Source organism: Leopardus geoffroyi, chromosome D1 (genome assembly GCF_018350155.1).
Source record: "Leopardus geoffroyi isolate Oge1 chromosome D1, O.geoffroyi_Oge1_pat1.0, whole genome shotgun sequence".
Taxonomy (NCBI): Eukaryota; Metazoa; Chordata; class Mammalia; order Carnivora; family Felidae; genus Leopardus; species Leopardus geoffroyi.
Genome location: NC_059329.1, coordinates 114,240,677 through 114,257,752, shown reverse-complemented (window position 1 = coordinate 114,257,752; position 17,076 = coordinate 114,240,677). Strand labels below are relative to the sequence as shown.

Here is a 17,076-nt window from a genome sequence, read left to right as displayed (position 1 = left end):
TGGGGTGCGGGCCCTCGGGAGGGGGGTGCGAGCCTGCAGCCAGCACACCCCGGGGAGCAAGCAGGCGCTCACCTTCAGGGCGTCTCCAGGCCCCTGGATGTGTCTGTGCATCGTCACGGGGTGCAGGTCCCAGACCCTCCGTGCTGCGGGGTCACATCCCTCAGACGTTCCGGGCAGTGTGGGGGCTTCAGACCCCCAAGGGAGGGGCACTGACGTTTAGATGGCAGGGAGCAGCCCGTGTGGACCGAGCACCAGCCCGGCACAGAGACGCCGGGACAGGCCTGGACGGGCTCCCCCGGGCCAGACGCCCCTGACCGGGCACCAGACGTCCAGAGACACCTCAGGCCTACGTGAGCGGCGGGTGCTGGGGGCTAGGCCGCCCGAGATCCTGACGACTTCAGTCGTGCCGCGCGGGAGCCGGCTCGCCGATGCCCAGGGCTGGGGGTGGGCGGCCCAGGGGCCCTGGAAACTGGGGGCACAGTACTTTCAGGTCACTGGCAGGTCACTGAGATGTTTGGGGGAGTGGGGCACAGGCTGTGCGGACACTCAGAGACTCAGAGCCGTGGGTCCCCGGGGCCCAAGCCTTCACGTAAACGGTGTGGCCACACTAGGAAGAAGGGGGAATAGAGGGCCGGACCCTAATTCAGAGGAGGGTGGTGGAATCCGGAGATTCGGGGCGGTAGGTCCCCGGCCCCCATCCGTTCAGGTGAACGAGGGAGGATCTCTCAGCCCTCAGGTGAGCTGACGGCAGGACAGGCCAGTCGCCCAGAGCCACGCAGAAGCGGGGCGGGGAGGCGCCAGCTGCGGGGACCCAGACGGGGCCGTCAGACTCGCAGGCAGGAGCAGGAGGCCGCCACCTCCCGGGACCCGGCTCTCGAGAGCAGGTGCTACAGGCCTGGGGCCCGAGGCGCCCAGCTGAGGCACGAGTGGGGCTCCGGGTCCTTAGTTTTCCGGGCTGAGGGGTGTACCCCCTCGGGCTACAGAGAGGCCCAGAGGGCGGGCTGGCATAGGAGTCACCCCGAGGCCCCAGGGAACGGGCTACGGTCCGCAGAGCCTCCAGAGCAGAATCGACGAGTTTTCCGTGACCGGCCACCAGGCTGTAGACGTGGGGTGGGCCGTTCGGCTCTCGGGCAGAGGAGGGTACGCGAGCCCAGGCGCTCCCACCAACAGGGTTCGGACCCACTCAGGCTCATGGGGCACAGGACCCGTACACTGAACGGGGTTTAGAACCCAGACACTCAGAGTGATGGGGTTCAGCTTCCACACGCTCTGTAATGGGGTTCAAGACCCCAGGCATGACCCCATCATTCTGAGCTCGCGGGAGGCCTAGGACAGGTGTCCCAGACACCTGGGCGGGCCCAGCACACAGATGAATGGCGCACACGACCACGGACGAGGGTGACATGCGCAGGTAGGGGTGCCCGAGCACAGGGCGTCCGAGCCACAGGAGCGAGGCCACCGGGGGGCCCTGGCCCAGCACTCAGGCCTACGGGAGACATGTCAGTGCAGGACTCAGGTGCCCACGGGGCCAACCGGTGAGCAGGAGAAGGGAGCCCACCGGACCTTGGCCGCCACGGTCCCAGGAGGGGCCCCCAGGGCCCGGGTCACGGAGAATCCCGGTTTTTGGACCTGGGAGCTGGATTACAAGCTGCGCTCGCAGTCAGCCGCGGAAGTGGGTGTCCCCCGAGCGTCCAGGTGAACGGGGAACATCCACCCAGACCGTCCACAGAGTGGGAGTCACACCCCCAGAAATCCAGGCAGCCCACAGACTCCCAGAGGAAGGGGGCAGAGGGCTGGGGCAAGGTGAGCGCGCGGGGCCCGCGGGAACGGGGGGGGCGGCGGCCGGGGTCAGCGCGGGCAGGGTGCACGCGTGCTGTCCTGGCACGTCTCACGCTTCTGTGCCAGCAGCTCCCGGCCACCCCGAGCCAGCGTTCGCCCTGAGTTCCAACCTCAAACATTCCCCAGGCAACCTCAAAGGAAGCACCCCCGTCCAGGAGCCCCGCCAGGGTCTCCGTGCGGCTGTCGGCTGCCAAGCCGCCGTCTCGGGGGCCGCAGGGCTGGCCGGGGGCTGCCAGCTCTGTTTGGTTTTCCCCTTCCTGCCCTGGACGCTCAGACGCCCGTCTCGCCGTGGAGGCGCCCGTGTCCTGGGACAGGCACAAAGGCCCTACAGTGGGGCTGGGGGGGAGCCGCGCACGGGGCACGTGTGCTCACTCCACACCAGGGCCCCACGGCACGTGCGGCCGGCCTTGCTTCTAACCCCCAGAGCACGGGCGCCTGCCTGCCCCCCAACGGCCTGCTCCCGTGGCCCCGAGGTGTCAGCCGCTTCTCCCAAATCCCCATCGCCGGGTAGGACCAGGAGAAAACGCCGAGCCCCTGGACGGGGGGGGGGGGGACGCGTTCCCAGAGCCGTGCGTGACCGGCAGGTCCACACACGCACACGCAAGCCCGCCCCCCCACCTGCAGTGTCTCCCGAGCGACCTCGGAGCCGGGGGCCGAGCCTCCCGGAAGTCCGGCCTGACCAGTCCTGCCAGCGGCCCCCGTGCCACCGGCTCTCCTGTTAAGCATTAACCAGCTCTACGTCTGGCCGCGGGCAGGAGTGGGTTCAGAGAGTCACCCTGGCCTGGAAGGGCCACTCAGGGCCGGGCCTGGGGAGGGACCCGAGCTGGCCAGAGCAGAGAGGGCGCTGAGGTCACAGGCCCCGCTGGACCTGTCAACGCAGGAGCTGGGGGTGGCGGCGGGGGTGGGGGGCTGGTCCAACAGAAACCCAGAGCTCTGGGGACAGGCCAGCCTCGCCAGGGGCACAGGCATGGATGGAGTGACGTCCAGAAGCCCAGGCGTCAGCAGGGCAAGGCAGACCCAGATAGTCGCCTGGTGACGGCTTGCCCACGTGACGGTGTGTCCGGGCCAGCCCTGCCCAGCACGAGCCGCGCGGTTCTGGCCGGGTTGTGGCCTTGTGCCTTTTCCGGCACCACCAGAAAGCTGCGCTCCTCCAGACCCAGACGTCCCTGGGGCTCAGGACACCCTCCTCGGGGTGCAGAACCTTCTCAGACCGGGTCCGGCCGTCCCTCCCTCCCGCTGCCCAGTGTTCAGCCCAGGTGGGCAGTCAAAGGCCTCCGGAGGACCAGAAATGCCCCCGCGTCCCCTGGAGGGACCCCTGGAGGTGGCCCGGAGCCTGGACGCCTGGTACCTGGGTCTCAGGGGGGACCCTCCTCCCAAGGGAGTTCCCTGATTCCTGAGGGCCAGCAGTTCCGGCCTTGAGGTGGGGCTCCCCGGAGCCCTGCCTCTCACATCCCTCCCCCACCCAGCAGACTCTCTCATTCACCGGAGGCCTGGCCACGGCTCCGAGCTCGCAGCCCTTGCGTGTGCTAGGTAGAGAGGAGGCCTGGAGGCCAGGCCGGCCGCAGGAAGTTCAGGCAGCAGGTGAGAATTTTCTACACCAGGGCGGAGGGGGCGGGTGGTGACTGTCACCCCAACAACATCTGGGGGAGCCCTGCTCTTCCCGAGGGGGAGACTTGCTCCCTCCCACAGTACAAACAATGCCAGCTGGGCTGTTGATGGGGGGCGGTGGTTGGCTTGACTTCCGTGGGTGCCCAGCCCCAGGCTGACGTGGATCCCTCCACCTGGCAGAGTCGGGGCTCCCGAGCGGGAGAGGCAGGGTGGACCCAGCACAAACGGCCTGGCAGGTCAGGTGGTCGGAGGGTGGGGAGTCACGGGAAGGGCTTCCTGGAGGAGGTGGGGCTCACACAGGCCTTGAAGGGCGAGTAGGCATGGAAGGAACATCGAGCGTCAGCACAGAGCAGTGGGAGCCAAGCTGGGTCCGTGCACGCAGGTGGCCACGAGGCCGTCCTGCTCCTCAAGGAGCCTTGAGGCCAGATCTGCACAGCGGCGGGAGGGCGTGTCCCACAGCGGGTGGCCGGGACAGGGACTCCACTGAGGAAGGACGCCCAGCCCCCTTCCTGGGGAAAAAGAGCCTTAGCACTAGAGAGGCTTTTCCCTGCCGGGTCACAGAAGAGGGAGCAGGGGTGGAACCCGGGAGGGACCTCCGGCCTCCTGGGCTGTAGGCGGGAAGGCCCCTCCCGGAGGTGGCGCCAGGCCTGGAGGGCGGCGGGGGGCGCTGGGGTAGGAGAGCCGGACAGCCCTCCCATGGCCCCCAAGAGTCGCCCTTGGGTATCTGCCCCCCCTGGGGTTCCTGGGCACTTTCCCAGAAGCCGGGCCTGCTGGCTGGGTCCAGCGAAGCGGCCGGCGCCACCTGGTGGCGGCGTGCCTGCCTGAACCTGCACCACCATGGGGGCCTGGCGGTCCTGAGGGACCCTGTGACTCTCCCAGGCTTTGGGGTCCTGCAGCCCTTGTGGCCAGCCTGCCCAGGGTCCTGGGACCCTCTAGGGCCAGCTTCCAGGCATCTGCTGAGGTCCTGGGGTCAACCTTCCCCAGGCTGGCCCAGGAATCCTGCCAGGCGAGCAGTACTTGTGCATGGGTTCCCGCCCCCCCCCCGCCCCCGTGCAGGGGCGGGGGGAGGGGCACACGCACACACCTACACCCACAGGTGTGCGCACACACGGGCACGCACGCGCCGGGATTCTCCAGCCGACAACCCGTCTGGAATTCTCCACCATAAACACCTCCAGTGGAGCTGTTCCAATCCCAGAACACACAGGCCCTGGCGTTTCCGGAAGGTTGGCTCCCGGGGAGCTGGGGGCTCCGACCCCCCGGAAGCCCTCAGGCCATCGAGCAGACCTGGGAGTGTCCTTCAGGGGACATGGGGCCCGGACACCTGTGAGCTTCCACGGCAGGGGCTCCCCCGAGGGGCCCCCGGCCACACCCGTCTCCATACTCGGTGGGGCCGGTGCAGAAAACTTGCAGCCCCTTGTTCAAAATGGTTACAATTTCCAGAGCGCGACAGCGGGCGTGGGACCAGGCCCGGGGCCCTTCCCTCTGCATGCGGGACCTGCCTCCACGTCCCTTCTTGGTGCTGTGGCTCCACGGGCCTGGGCCTCTGCTCCTCTCCCTTCGCCTACGGGTCTGTGAGAGGCCTCGTGGGGACAGCATGCACACAGCCCCTGCAGGGGTGACAGAGCCGGGCCTGGGGGCCGGGCCACCTGGGGTCTGGGTGCTTCCCCGCCTCTTTGAGCAGAGGCTCTGTCCACAGCACACGGAAGGGCTGGGGTGGTTCTGGGAGTGAGGCCTGGGCGCCGTGCAGGAGCGAGGGGATCCAGGCCGGGTGCCTGGTGATTCCTGGAGGGGGTGGCCCCGCCTGGCTCTTGTGGACAAACAGGAGGAGGGCCCTGGTGGCCAGAACCGTGACTTTGGCCACCAGCGCTCCCCGGGGGGGTGGGGGTGGGGAGGAGCTGAGCCAGAGAGAGACTTCCGCGGGTCTGGGGTCCCAGGACGCCCTGTTGTGGCACCGGCCCCCAGCTCAGATCCCCACGTCCCTGACGTGGGTGTGCTCCCACCCCAGGCCCCTGGCAGGGAGGCTACACCAGGCCCACCCCCCTCCCACCAGCAAGAAGGGTGGCAGGTCGGCAGGTGGGCAGGTCCGGGCAGCGGCTGCTGAGTCAGTTTGCAAGGAATGTTCTGGCCTCTCCCAGCTTCACCCTGTCCCTGCCTGCCCCCACCTCACCCTTCTCCCCAGGCGTGGCTGGCGTGGCGCCCGGGGCCAGGAACGCATCTCCAGCCCGGGCTTGCTCGGACCAGCTCCCCCCAGCAGTCGACCCCCACCGCTCCCCCTGCTTGCCCCCATGACCTCAACAGAGCCCCGGCCCCTCAGAGCCCCCACCGCCACGCTCCCAGGTTACTTCCCGGGCCGGAGGGCCCCCCCGCCCCCCGCCACCCCGCATGTGTGAACAGGCTCCACCTGTGTGACGGAGAACCATGGCAGGCCTGAGGTCAGGGCGGGGGTGAACCGGGACCCCAGCGACAGCCCCCAGGCAGATCCCAGGGCCCAGGGGAGAGAGGCCTGGAGGGAGGGGGCTTCCTGGAGGAAGAGGCTCTGCAATGAGGAAGGCCTGGCCTGCTGGGCTGGGGGCTGGGGGCTGGGGGCTGGGGAGGCGGCCAGGAGGCTGGGCCTGTGTCTGCTGAGCCGGCCGTCTGGCCGGGGCCTCCCTCCCTTGTCTCCGCTCAGAGCCCTTGCCCCCGGCCACCCCAGGCTGCCTCCTTGCCCAGGCAAACCCTGGGCTGATGCTGCTGGGCAGATGGGGCAGTGGGGCTGGGGGCCGCGGGGCCGTCCCCGGGCGTGACCCGGCCACCCGGGCGCTCTGCTCCAGGCCAGCAAGAAGGGGAGATGGGGCGCCCCCCAGACGCCCACAGCACCCTGGCCCCGGCGGGCACCACAACTGTACCCGGGCTCATTCCGGACCTCATCGCCAGGCTCCCCTGTGAGCTGCGGGATGCCCAGCAGGGCTGTGGGGATGGCGGGCCCGGTGGGGGCAGCTGCTGTCCACGGATGCACCTCAGGCCCCTTTCTGCGCCCTCCCCCAGGGCCTAGCTGGGCGCTCACGGCCGTCGCTGTGGCTGCCGGCGTCCTCGCTGTGTCCTGCCTCCTCTGTGTCGCCTGTTGCTGCTGCTGCTATCTCCGCAGCCAGGGCTGCAGGAAGAAGCCCAGGGGCCAGGAGGCTGTGGGCCTGGGCGGCCCTCAGGGCACCACCAGCATCCACCTGGTGAGGAGCACCAGCTGCGGGCTGCTCAGTCCCAGAGGGCGGCTCCAGGCCCAGGCAGGGAGGACCCTCCCGGCCGGGGGAAGTGATGAGCAGAGGCGAGAGGAAGGCAGTGTAGGAGGGGGGCCCCGAGCGCCGGCCCCAGGGGTCGGGCCACGGGGAGCCACGGAAGGTCCTTGAGGAGGGCAGTGCTGCAAGAACGGGTGTGGGGGGAGGCACATCAGTTAAGGCCTGTGCCACAGAACCGAGCATATGAGCCCTTCTGTGGCCTGGTCCGGAGGTAGGTGCTTGGACCGCAGACCTGGGGCTGCTGGGGCCCGGGAGGCCCGGTCCCCAGCAGCCCCCCGCCTCCTATCCCCACCCGCCCCAGGTGCAGCCGGACGTGGAGAGCTCGGAGTCTGCCCCCGGGGGCCCCCGGCACTGGGGACGCCTGCTGCTCTCCCTGGGGTATGACCTTGGAAGCCAGGAGGTGAGGGGCCCCCTTTGCAGGCCCAGAGGGTCCGCGGGGCGTGTGGAGGGGAGAAGGGTGCCGGGCGGGCGCTGGGCGCGGGGCCGCCCGGGGACGGCCCCCGGCTGAGCAGCCCCTGGCTCCCAGATCCAGGTGGGCCTCAAGCAGGCCGCAGACCTGAGGGCCGGGGGCCCGGGCGGCACGGCAGACCCCTACGCCCGCGTCAGCCTCTCCACGGGGGCGGGGCACACGCACGAGACCAGGGTGCACCGTGGCACGCTGTGCCCCACGTTCCACGAGACCTGCCGCTTCCACGTGCGTCTGGGCTGGGGTGGGCGAGGCGCGGGGGGCCGGGGCCGGGGCGAGGGGGCCCGCTCACACGCTCTCGGGCAGGTGCCGCAGCGCGAGCTGGCTCGGACCGCCCTGCGGGTGCAGGTGCTAAGCTTCAGGCGGTTCTCCGCCCACGAGCCGCTGGCTGAGCTCAGCCTGCCGCTGGGCACCGTGGACCCGCAGCACGTCCTAGAGCAGTGGTACCAGCTGGGCCCGCCGGGCACCGCCGAGGTGAGCCCAGGGACCGCCGGACTCCGGCCTGGCCCTGCCCGGGGTGCCCCGGGGGTCGGGGGGCGGTGGAGACCGAGGCCCCCCCCCCCCACCCCATCTCGCTGCCCGCAGCCCGAGCCCTCGGGTGAGCTGTGCCTCTCGCTCCGGTACGCGCCCGGCTCGGGCCGGCTGACCGTCGTCGTGCTGGAGGCCCGAGGCCTGAGCCCGGCCCTGGCAGGTGAGAGCCCTCCCTGCCCCTTCCACACGGAGAGAGAGGGAGCCCCGTGCTTGGCCCTGGGACCCGGGAGGCCTTCTGACCCCTTCTGCCTGCCCAGACCCCTACGTGAAGGTCCAGCTCATGCTGAACCAGAGGAAGTGGAAGAAGAGAAAGACCTCGGCTCGGAAGGGCACGGCCGCCCCCTACTTCAACGAGGCCTTCACCTTCCTCGTGCCTTTCAGCCAGGTCCAGGTGGGCTGCCTGGAGAAAGGGGCGGGGCGGGGCGGGGGCGGGGGCGGGGGCGGGCCCACCCTTGGGGCCAAGCTGACCCCTGTCTTTCTCTCCCTCCCTGCCCTTCTGCCCGCCTCTGCCCAGAGCGTGGATCTGGTGCTGGCCGTCTGGGCCCGGGGCCCGCACTTCCGGGCCGAGCCCGTGGGCAAGGCGCTGCTGGGCGCGCGGGCCTCGGGTCAGGCCCTGCAGCACTGGGCCGACATGCTGGCCCACGCCCGGCGGCCTGTTGCCCAGTGGCACCGCCTGCGGCCCGCCGGGGAGGTGGACGGAGCCCTGGCCCTGAAGCCCCGCCTGCACCTGCCCTTGCCTGGCTCCTGAAAGCGCCCTCGGGCCTCGGCCTCCCAGGCTGCGGTGTGGGCGCCTGTCCAGGCCGCCCCGCGGGACCGCTAATAAACGCCTCCTCCCGTTAGCCGTGCTGTGTCTTTCCTGAGCCCTCGGGGACACGGTCGGGGCAGGGGCTCCGCCGTCACCGCTGTGGGGAAAGGACCCGAGGCCTCGGGGGGGTGGAGGGGTCCCCTCCAGGCCCCACGGGGACGGTGTGAAGACGTAGGGAGCCCCCTCTGTCAGTGGGGCTGCAGGGACAGCGTGGTGGGAGGTGGGCTGGAGCCGGCCCCGTGGGGACAGTGTGGGTGATGAGGAGGCATTTGGGGGGTGGTGATGGTGGAGGGAAAGGACTCCAACCTGGGGGGCGCCCGCTTCGCCCCCCCTCCCCCCGCCACCGCACAGGGCCCCAAACCTTCCAAAGGCCGCTGTAGGGCCGCCTCTTCCAGACGGCAGGGGGCAGTAGATACCTTTGGAAGCCTCCTCTGGCCTTCGGGGGCTCAGCCCCGGCCAGGAGCGCGGCGCTAACCCCCGCACATCTGGATGGCTTTAGCTCCCCTGACCCTCCCTGTGGCCTGTGAGGCCGGCAGGCCTGGGGCCACGCACCCCCAGCTCGGAGGATGCCAAGTCATGCTCCTCCGGATGTCTCTGCTGGGTGGGGGGCCCGGGCAGCGTGGGGCGGGGGGAGGGGGCTCAGTCTCCGGCAGCCGGGCGGGCCCCAGGCCCCCTCGGGTCAGGGAGAGCTTCCCAGGCAGTGGTGTCGCCATCGTCGGGTTGAAGGACGCGTTCGAATGAGCCAGGAACCACCCCAGGGCAGGGTGTTCCGGCCGGCTGCACGTCCAGGCACCCTCCCTTCTCCCAGGAGGGAGGGTGGGATCCCACCTAGGGAAGGCCAGCCCCCACCCAGAGGGCCCTGGCCACTGCCGCAAGGCCGTGTTTGGGGGTCTGGGCCTTGGGGAAAGGAAGGGATGTGGCCAGCTCGTGCCCGAGATGCCCAGCCCGGCCGGGAGGCAGCAGTGAGATGCAGGGCACTGCTCCCTCCAGGAAGCCTGCCGCCCGGGGGAAACTGTGGGGAAACCGCAGCGTGGACCCTGACTTAGGACCAGAGTGACCCCTCAGCTGACCTCGAGCCGTGTGCCCCGAGGTGGCCCGGCGAGGCCAAGTACAGCTGACCACAGGCTCCTTGCAAGAACAAGGGAGGCTTCTCGAACTCGTCACTGAGCTCTAAATAGAGCAACCCAACCTCGGTGCACACCCCCCACCGCCCCCCCCCCCACCACCGCCAAGACTTCTTGGACTGGATGACAGCACGCGGCTGGGCCGGGCCAGGCGGCCTGGGCAGGTGGGGAGGCCCCTGTGCCCCCATTGGTCTGAGGAGGGCTCCATGCCCTTTCTGAGCAGGGGCCCAGCCTGGGGGAGGCCATTTATACCCCTCCCCCTGGGCCCACCAGCCCAACTTGCCGCTGCGGCCTGACCTCGCTCCTCACGCTGCTGCTCAGACGCTAGGTGAGGCCAGCCCGGCCGGCAGAGGCCAGGACAGGCGTTTCTGGAGCTTGTTTGCAGGATGAGGTCCCTGCGTGGGGGCCTGGGGGCTGGGGGCCGCCTCCAGCAGCCCTCTCTCGGGGGCTTGCATGGTGTGGGGCGTGAGCCGGAGATGCGTCAGGGGACGGCCTGGGGGCGGCAGGGGTCGCGGACAGCCCCCCCCCCCCCCCCCACCGATCAGCAGGCCTCACTCTTGGGTGGGACACCAGGAGGAGATCTGATGGGTCGAGGGACCCCAGGCCAAAGCGGGGAGTGGTTTCTCGAATGCACTTGGGCCCAAAGCCGAAGGAGCAGAGCTAAAATTAGCTGGATGGCTCTGGTGGCCACCTGCGCTGGCCCGTCCCACCCCTCCCTCAGGGACAGCTGCGGCCACTCTGGGCCCTGCCTGGGACATTCTGGGAACACTTTCTTCTCTTCTCACCCTGGCAATTCCAAGACAGAGCCTCAAGGAGGTGGGAGTGGGGGCAGGGCAATGGGCAGGCTTGGTGTGAGGCCTGCCTCCACCCCCACCCCCACCCCCACCCCCAACCTGGGCAGCCGGTGTCCACGGCAGGACAGGAGCCACCGCCCTCACACCTCGGCCTTTTCTCCCCCACAGGCTCTAAGCCCAGGACTTCAGGATGGGGGAGTGAGTGCCATCCAAGCCCAGGGACCCTGCCACCCCTGCCCTCCCCCACCGCGGGGTGGGGGGTCTCCACACAAGCCCAGGGCCCCTGCCACCCCTGCCCTCCCCCACCGCGGGGTGGGGGGGGGTCTCCACAGCGCCCCAGCCCCCGCCCTGGCCCCCTCCCACTCCCACCTGCCCCCACGCTGCCTCATCCACGCCCTGACCTCTGTCTTCTCTCCCCCCATCCCACCTGCACTCTCGGGACAGTGAGGAGGTGAGTACCTACTTGGGGGGGGGTGGGGCATGAGACACAGAGGCGATGGGACCCCCTACTTGGGATAGATCAAAGGTCAGAGCTCGAGGGCAGCTGCCCAGCCCTCCCCCCACGAACGAGCCCCACCCAGCCACCAGGACAGGGGCGAAAACAGGAAGTGGCTGCCAGTGCCTCGTGGGGCAGGGGAAGTGAGGCTGTGGCCAGGTCACCAGAATCGCTTCTTATTCCCAATTGCCACGCCCCCCGCCCCCCCCCCCCCCCACCACAGCCTTGGCCCTGTAGGGATGCCCCGCACCTCCCACTTCTCCCCTCCCCTTAACCTTTGAACCCGGCCTGCCACCTGGGTACAGGTGTCCTGGGCCCGGCCCCCCACCGGGGCCTCGGTGGGAGCCCCGGTGTCCAGCTGCCTCCTAGACAGGGCCCGCCGGCCTGGGGCGGGCTGAGCAGGAGGGGATATGGCGGTGCTGGGGACCGGGCTGGCCCTGACTCTGCCCCCTCCCCCTTTGCCCCACAGAAACGCAACAGGGCCATCACGGCCCGGAGACAGCACCTGAAGGTAGGCGCTGGCCCAGAGAGGGCCGTCCCGGGGTCTGCGTGGGGCGAGGCCCCCACAGCCCCTCACTGGCCTGCCCCCCACCCCGCCCCCTGCAGAGTGTGATGCTCCAGATCGCGGCCACCGAGCTGGAGAAGGAGGAGAGTCGCCGTGAGACTGAGAAGCAGAACTACCTGTCTGAGCACTGCCCCCCACTGCACGTCCCGGGCTCCATGTCTGAAGTGCAGGTACCCTCCCCTGGCGGCGCCCCTGCCTGCTGCCTCGGTCTCCCCGCCGGTCAAGAGAGGGGGCAGGGCAGGTGGAGGTCGGGGGGGTGGGCAGCGGCCCACCCACCCGCCGCCCCCATCCCCAGGAGCTCTGCAAGCAGCTGCACGCCAAGATCGACGCGGCCGAGGAGGAAAAGTATGACATGGAAATAAGGGTCCAGAAGAGCAGCAAGGAGGTGAGCAGCCAGTGGGGGGGGGGGGGGGGGGTGGCGGGACGCGGCGAGGGGCGCCCTGGCCGGGAGGGGGCGGGGGGCCTGGCCAGCGCGTGGGCTCCCACCCAGCCCTTCCCCGCCGCCGGCAGCTGGAGGACATGAACCAGAAGCTGTTCGACCTGAGAGGCAAGTTCAAGAGGCCCCCGCTGAGACGGGTGCGCATGTCGGCCGACGCCATGCTCAAGGCGCTGCTGGGCTCCAAGCACAAGGTGTGCATGGACCTTCGGGCCAACCTGAAGCAGGTCAAGAAGGAGGACACCGAGAAGGTACGCGGTGGCCCGGCCCCAGGCCCCCGGGGTGTCTGCGGGGGGGGGGGCTCGACGGCGCTGCCCGCCTCGGGGGCGGGGGGAGGGGACAGGGAGGCTAAGGGGTGACCCACAGCCTCCTCCTGAGCCCTGTCCTGGCCCGTCCCCAGGAGCGGGACCTGCGCGACGTGGGCGACTGGCGGAAGAACATCGAGGAGAAGTCTGGCATGGAGGGCAGGAAGAAGATGTTCGAGTCCGAGTCCTAGGCCGCCCGTGCCCCACGAGGGCCCGGAGCTCCCGGCGCAGTGAGGGAGGATGGGGCTCGTCTAAATGCTCAATAAAGGATTCCAATCCCCATGGCTGGTCTGGTCTGGTCCTGCGCAGCCTCACTGCCCACCGACCGCCTCGGGCGCCCAGCAGACCGTAGTGTGCGGGGGGTGCTGGCCCAGGGTGGGTTGGCGTGGTCAGTGGTCCCCGCTGTCCCCAAGACCCGCCCTGGACTCACCCGCCCCGGGAGGGCTTGGGGGCAGATGGCCTGGGCCGCGTCGGAGCCATGGTGGCAGAGAAGAGATCATTTGTCCGTTTGCATGGCATCATCAGGGGGCCTGCCAGGCCCAGAGACCCTCTGTGTGGCATGATTCCACGCAACGTGGGCGGCCCCCCATCCCTCCCACGGGGGGCTCGTGGGCACAGTCCCGGCTCAGACAGCCCTCCCGGGGTGGCTCGTGCCCGTCCAGCAGGGACGCACCGAGGCTGGGGTCCATGCTCCCGCCTGGGGGCTGATGGCAGGCCCACCTGGCCCCACGGCAGGCCGGGCGACAGGGCTCACGCTGCGTCTGCCCACCCCTCCCCCCCAAGGCCTTGGCCCACCTCACAACGTCAAAGGAGGCCGTCCCTGACAGGCCCTGAAGAGGACGGTCACGGCAAGGCCACGGCTGTCCCACCTCCTCTGTGGGGAGTGACGCGGTGACCCGCGAAGGTCTGAACACCCGAATGTTTGGAGGGGTAGCCAGGAGAGATGCCCGGGGAGGCCAGGCCACCCACCCTGCCCTTGGGGGAGCTCCCCGAAGGCCCTCCCAGCTCGGACACCCGTGCACGGCCCCCAGCTCCAGCTCCGGCAGGATGTTGGGGGCCAAGGCACTCCCCACGCAGAGCTGAGAGTGGGCAAGGCAGGCAGTGAATTCAAAGAGCAGTTTCGGTGGCCGGATAGAGGGATAGGGGCAGCGCCCCACCGCACACCCGACAGAGTGACCTGGGCAGCTGTCCAGTGGCCGTGCCTACCAGGAGGGGCGTCGGGAGGCAGGGACACCCGGCTCCCCCGAGACTCAACATCCTGGTTTGGGAAGACTCACCATGTGGAGAAATGATGGGGTTTTTTGGGTTTTTTTAGTCAAGGAAATGTCAAACACACAGTCCCAGGTAGTGACCCCCTGGGTGGGAGGGTGATGGGAGGGACCACGCAGGGACAGATGCCGTGACTCGGGCTGGGAAGGACATTCGTGGGTGTTCGCTACAACAGGCAAACGGGACAAGGAGCAAACATCACAGCTAGCCCCACGCGCCCTCTCCGCACGCGGCCGGGCTGTCCTGGTGTCCCCCAAAAGACACACAGCCTCGGGCAGGGATGTCCGTGAAGCCTGTGGCGGCCCAGCTCCCGGCACACAGAGGGGGCTCTGCATTCTAGAAAGATCTCCACGGGTGGAGAACAGGCAGTCCAGGAGTGAGGCTGGAGTGGGGGAGGGCACAGGAACCACAGCCATCCCCTCGGGAGGGAGGGAGGGGAGAAGGGTGGGAGATACTTAAGGGACAGAGTCCCCGAGGGGGATGGGAACAGGTGGGGGGGGGCTGCTCCCCAGGGAGGGGGCTCTGAGCAAATGAGGGGCCGGCTCTCAGCTGTGGGTTTGCTGGACGCAGGGGTCTGGGCTGGAGATGGGGGTCCGGGCACCCTCAGAAATGAGTGTTGGGGGATCCCCAACAATGGGCAGGCAGGGGAGGGGAAGAGAACGCTGCTCCTGGAGGCCAGAGCAGGATGCTGCCCAGGAAGGACCCCGGAAGTGAGGAGCAGGGCGCCAAAGGTACGGCGGCCGTGGCCTGCCATGTCGGTGATGCTGGAGGTCAGGGTGTGGATGAAGCCCCAGGAAGCCCCAGGGGACCTCAGCCGGGAGAGGTGAGGAGGGGGAGCATGGCAGGCAGCCCAGGAGGTCAAGGGCAGGAGGGCGTGGGGCGGGGGCAAGGCTGGTGCGTGTGCAGGTGGGCTTGTGTGCGCCTGTGTGAGGCAGGTTCGTGCCCACGGCTCTCTCCCTGTCCTCGACACCATCCTCCACAGAGGGCTTCCTGGAGGAGGCGCTGAGCCAGGGCTGGGGGAGCAGCCCCACAGATGAGCCGGGAAGCAAAGAGGTGGGCCAGACAAATCCACATACAGCAAAATAACTGAGGCAGCAGGTCGCAAGGATGCAGACCGGCAGGTGTGCGGTGGAGGGGGGGGTGCGTCTCCAGGAAGCAGGCCCCCTTGGTCTTTCGGGGCCGAGGAGCTGAGGGGGGGGCGGATGTGCCCGTGTTCTGTGTATCGTCACCCTTGAAACCTTTCTGTAAGTTTGAAATAATTTCTCCAAAGTTAAACTTTTCCTTGACCATCGAAACAATAAAATTCCCGAGCAACCGTGAAAACAGATGAGGCGGAATCGACCAAGATGCGTGGACCAGGTGTTGGATGTGGAGACATGGGCGTGGACAGGCGGGGCGAGCACTGGGGGCACAGGGCGGGCCCGGGGGACCCCGCACCCCTCCCGGGGCCGGGCAGGGACCCCAGGGCGGGCCCGGGGGACCCCCGCACCCCTCCCGGGGCCGGGCAGGGACCCCAGGGCGGGCCCGGGGGACCCCCGCACCCCTCCCGGGGCCGGGCAGGGACCGCAGGGCGGGCCTGGGGGACCCTGCACCCCTCCCGGGGCCCGGCAGGGACCGCAGGGCGGGCCTGAGAGACCCCGCAGCCCTGCTGGGGCTGGGCAGGGACCCCAGGGCGGGCCTGAGGGACCCCGCAGCCCTGCTGGGGCTGGGCAGGGACCACAGGGTGGGCCTGGGGGACCCCGCACCCTTCCCGGGGCCGGGCAGGGACCGCAGGGCGGGCCTGGGGGGACACTGCCCCCCCACCCCAGTATGAGGTGGTGGGAGGGTGCGTGAGGGCGAGCCGCCTTGGCCCGAGGAGGCAGGGAAGAGTGGGCAGTGCCACGGTGGGGAACCTGGAAATGGGTGGAGCTGGAAGGGCTGGGACGGGCGTGGTCCAGGGGCTTCCCAGCTGATGGGACTGGCCCAGACTCAGAGGGACCTCCCCTGCACCCCTGCCCTGCGGGCCAAGGGGAAGCCCGAGTGGGGCCCTGGGCCCAGAGTTCCTCTGCGAGCAAGCATCCCCTGCTGAGGCCCACCCCTCTCCCCGGCCAGCCTTGCCCCTGTGACCTGTCCCCTCTTTGGCCCCTGAGCACCAGCTCTCTGGGTCCAGACCTGCCTTTGTCCCTTGTGAGGCCTCTGGGTCCTCTGCTGTTCTGTTTCTGCCTCCCTGACACCTCCTGGCCGGCTGCTGGGACTCAGTTTCCCCGACTCTAATGGGAGAAGAGAATGCCCACCTCACCGGATGGCCGGATGGGGAGGGACCAGCACGTGTCCCCAGCCTCACATACGTCACACCTGCCTCAGTACTGGGCCTGGAAGCATGTCTGGGCTGTCCCTCAGCTGCCCACGCCCCCCACCCCCCGACCTTCAGTTTCCCTCAAGTCACTTCTTCCAGGAAGACCTCCATGATCCATCAGGCCCCAGGACCCGGCACATCTGGGCCTAGACGGCCATCACTAGAGGGGAGGGAGGCTGTTGGGTGGGGATGGGACTTTGGGAGCCCCCTGCTCCCCCATCTCCTAGCCACGCCCATCACCAGTGTCCTTGCTGGGAGGGGGCCCTCCATCCAGACAGCTTCTCCCCCCAGTCCCCACCTCGATCCCCCGGGACCCTCCACCTCTGAGCCCCTCCAGGCTGGCCTCGGGGAGGGGGCCCTCCTGCACCCCACCCCCCCCCCCGCTCTGGAGGGGATTGCTGGCAACTCAGGTGCAGACCGGTACCGGCCCACCTCCCAGCCGCCCCACCAGGCCCTTCCAGGACCCCCAGTGACCTGGGCCCACGTCACCCAAACCAGAGGCCCCAGCACCAGGCTCTCACCTTCCTCTCTGGGGCCTTTCCCGACTATAAAATGGAATAAGGGAACCCCCCGGATGGCCAGTGGCCCCTCCTCACCTGCCTGTCGACCCATCTTCCCCTGGGGTCCCTGGGGTCCCTCCAGCCTGTCCGCCCCCCGCTGCCTTTCAGACCCCTGTCCCCACCCGTCCCCAGGCCGCACCTGTGCCTCCCTCTTCCTCACGATCCCCATGCCGGGACTCCAGGACCCAGCTCCTTGCGATGGGGGAGGGGGGACGGAGCTGCCCCCGCACCCCCCACAGCACACCCGCCAAACGTCTGTGGACGCCCCCGGACGCTGGGGCGGAGGGACATCGACCCGGCCCCACCCGTGGGCGCTCAGCGCGTCTACACCACCACCCCCCCATATACCTTTGCTTGGCTTTCCCTCCCCGGCCTCCAGCCCGGGGAATCCACATCCAGAATCCTCTCCCGTTCCGACCCTCCCTGCTCCCTGCCTGAGCGTGTTGACCGCACCATCTGGACCCCAGCGCATCCTGGGCACCCCAGCTTCTCACTGTCTCACCCCGGGGCTCGCAGGGGGCTGGCGCAGGACCTGCCGGCTGCCGAGGACACTGCCGCCTCTCCCTCCTGGGCGCGCAGCTTGAGGACCGGTGACGCCCTGACGCTGAGCTCTCGGTGGCGCGTGTGCATCCAGCCGGGCCCCTGGCCCCCCAGCCCTCCTCACGGTCTCC

General features: G+C 69.5%; 2 protein-coding genes across 4 annotated transcripts; both read left to right on the top strand.

Moving 5' to 3' along the window:
* Positions 1-2,920: 2,920 nt before the first annotated feature.
* On the top strand, positions 2,921-8,555 carry SYT8 (synaptotagmin 8). Of its 3 annotated transcripts, none has more exons than XM_045486352.1 (10): positions 2,921-3,095; positions 3,309-3,420; positions 6,261-6,371; positions 6,475-6,653; positions 7,021-7,119; positions 7,246-7,413; positions 7,492-7,659; positions 7,771-7,876; positions 7,974-8,107; positions 8,231-8,555. In XM_045486352.1, exons 3-10 carry the CDS (start codon positions 6,278-6,280, stop codon positions 8,462-8,464), a joined length of 1,182 nt encoding a protein of 393 aa, XP_045342308.1. In that variant the 5' UTR covers positions 2,921-3,095; positions 3,309-3,420; positions 6,261-6,277; the 3' UTR covers positions 8,465-8,555. The 3 variants fall into 3 exon arrangements, with proteins under 3 accessions (XP_045342308.1, XP_045342306.1, XP_045342307.1); XM_045486350.1 differs by lacking the exon at positions 2,921-3,095 and adding an exon at positions 3,628-3,683 and having other exon boundaries at positions 3,114-3,420; XM_045486351.1 differs by lacking the exon at positions 2,921-3,095 and adding an exon at positions 3,595-3,683 and having other exon boundaries at positions 3,114-3,420.
* Positions 8,556-9,874: 1,319 nt separating this feature from the next.
* On the top strand, positions 9,875-12,523 carry TNNI2 (troponin I2, fast skeletal type). Its single transcript, XM_045486349.1, has 8 exons — positions 9,875-9,973; positions 10,608-10,637; positions 10,884-10,890; positions 11,405-11,446; positions 11,542-11,670; positions 11,796-11,885; positions 12,011-12,187; positions 12,337-12,523. The coding sequence occupies exons 2-8, from the start codon at positions 10,630-10,632 to the stop codon at positions 12,430-12,432; spliced, it is 549 nt and encodes a 182-aa protein (XP_045342305.1). The 5' UTR covers positions 9,875-9,973; positions 10,608-10,629; the 3' UTR covers positions 12,433-12,523.
* The last annotated feature ends 4,553 nt before the right edge of the window (positions 12,524-17,076 follow it).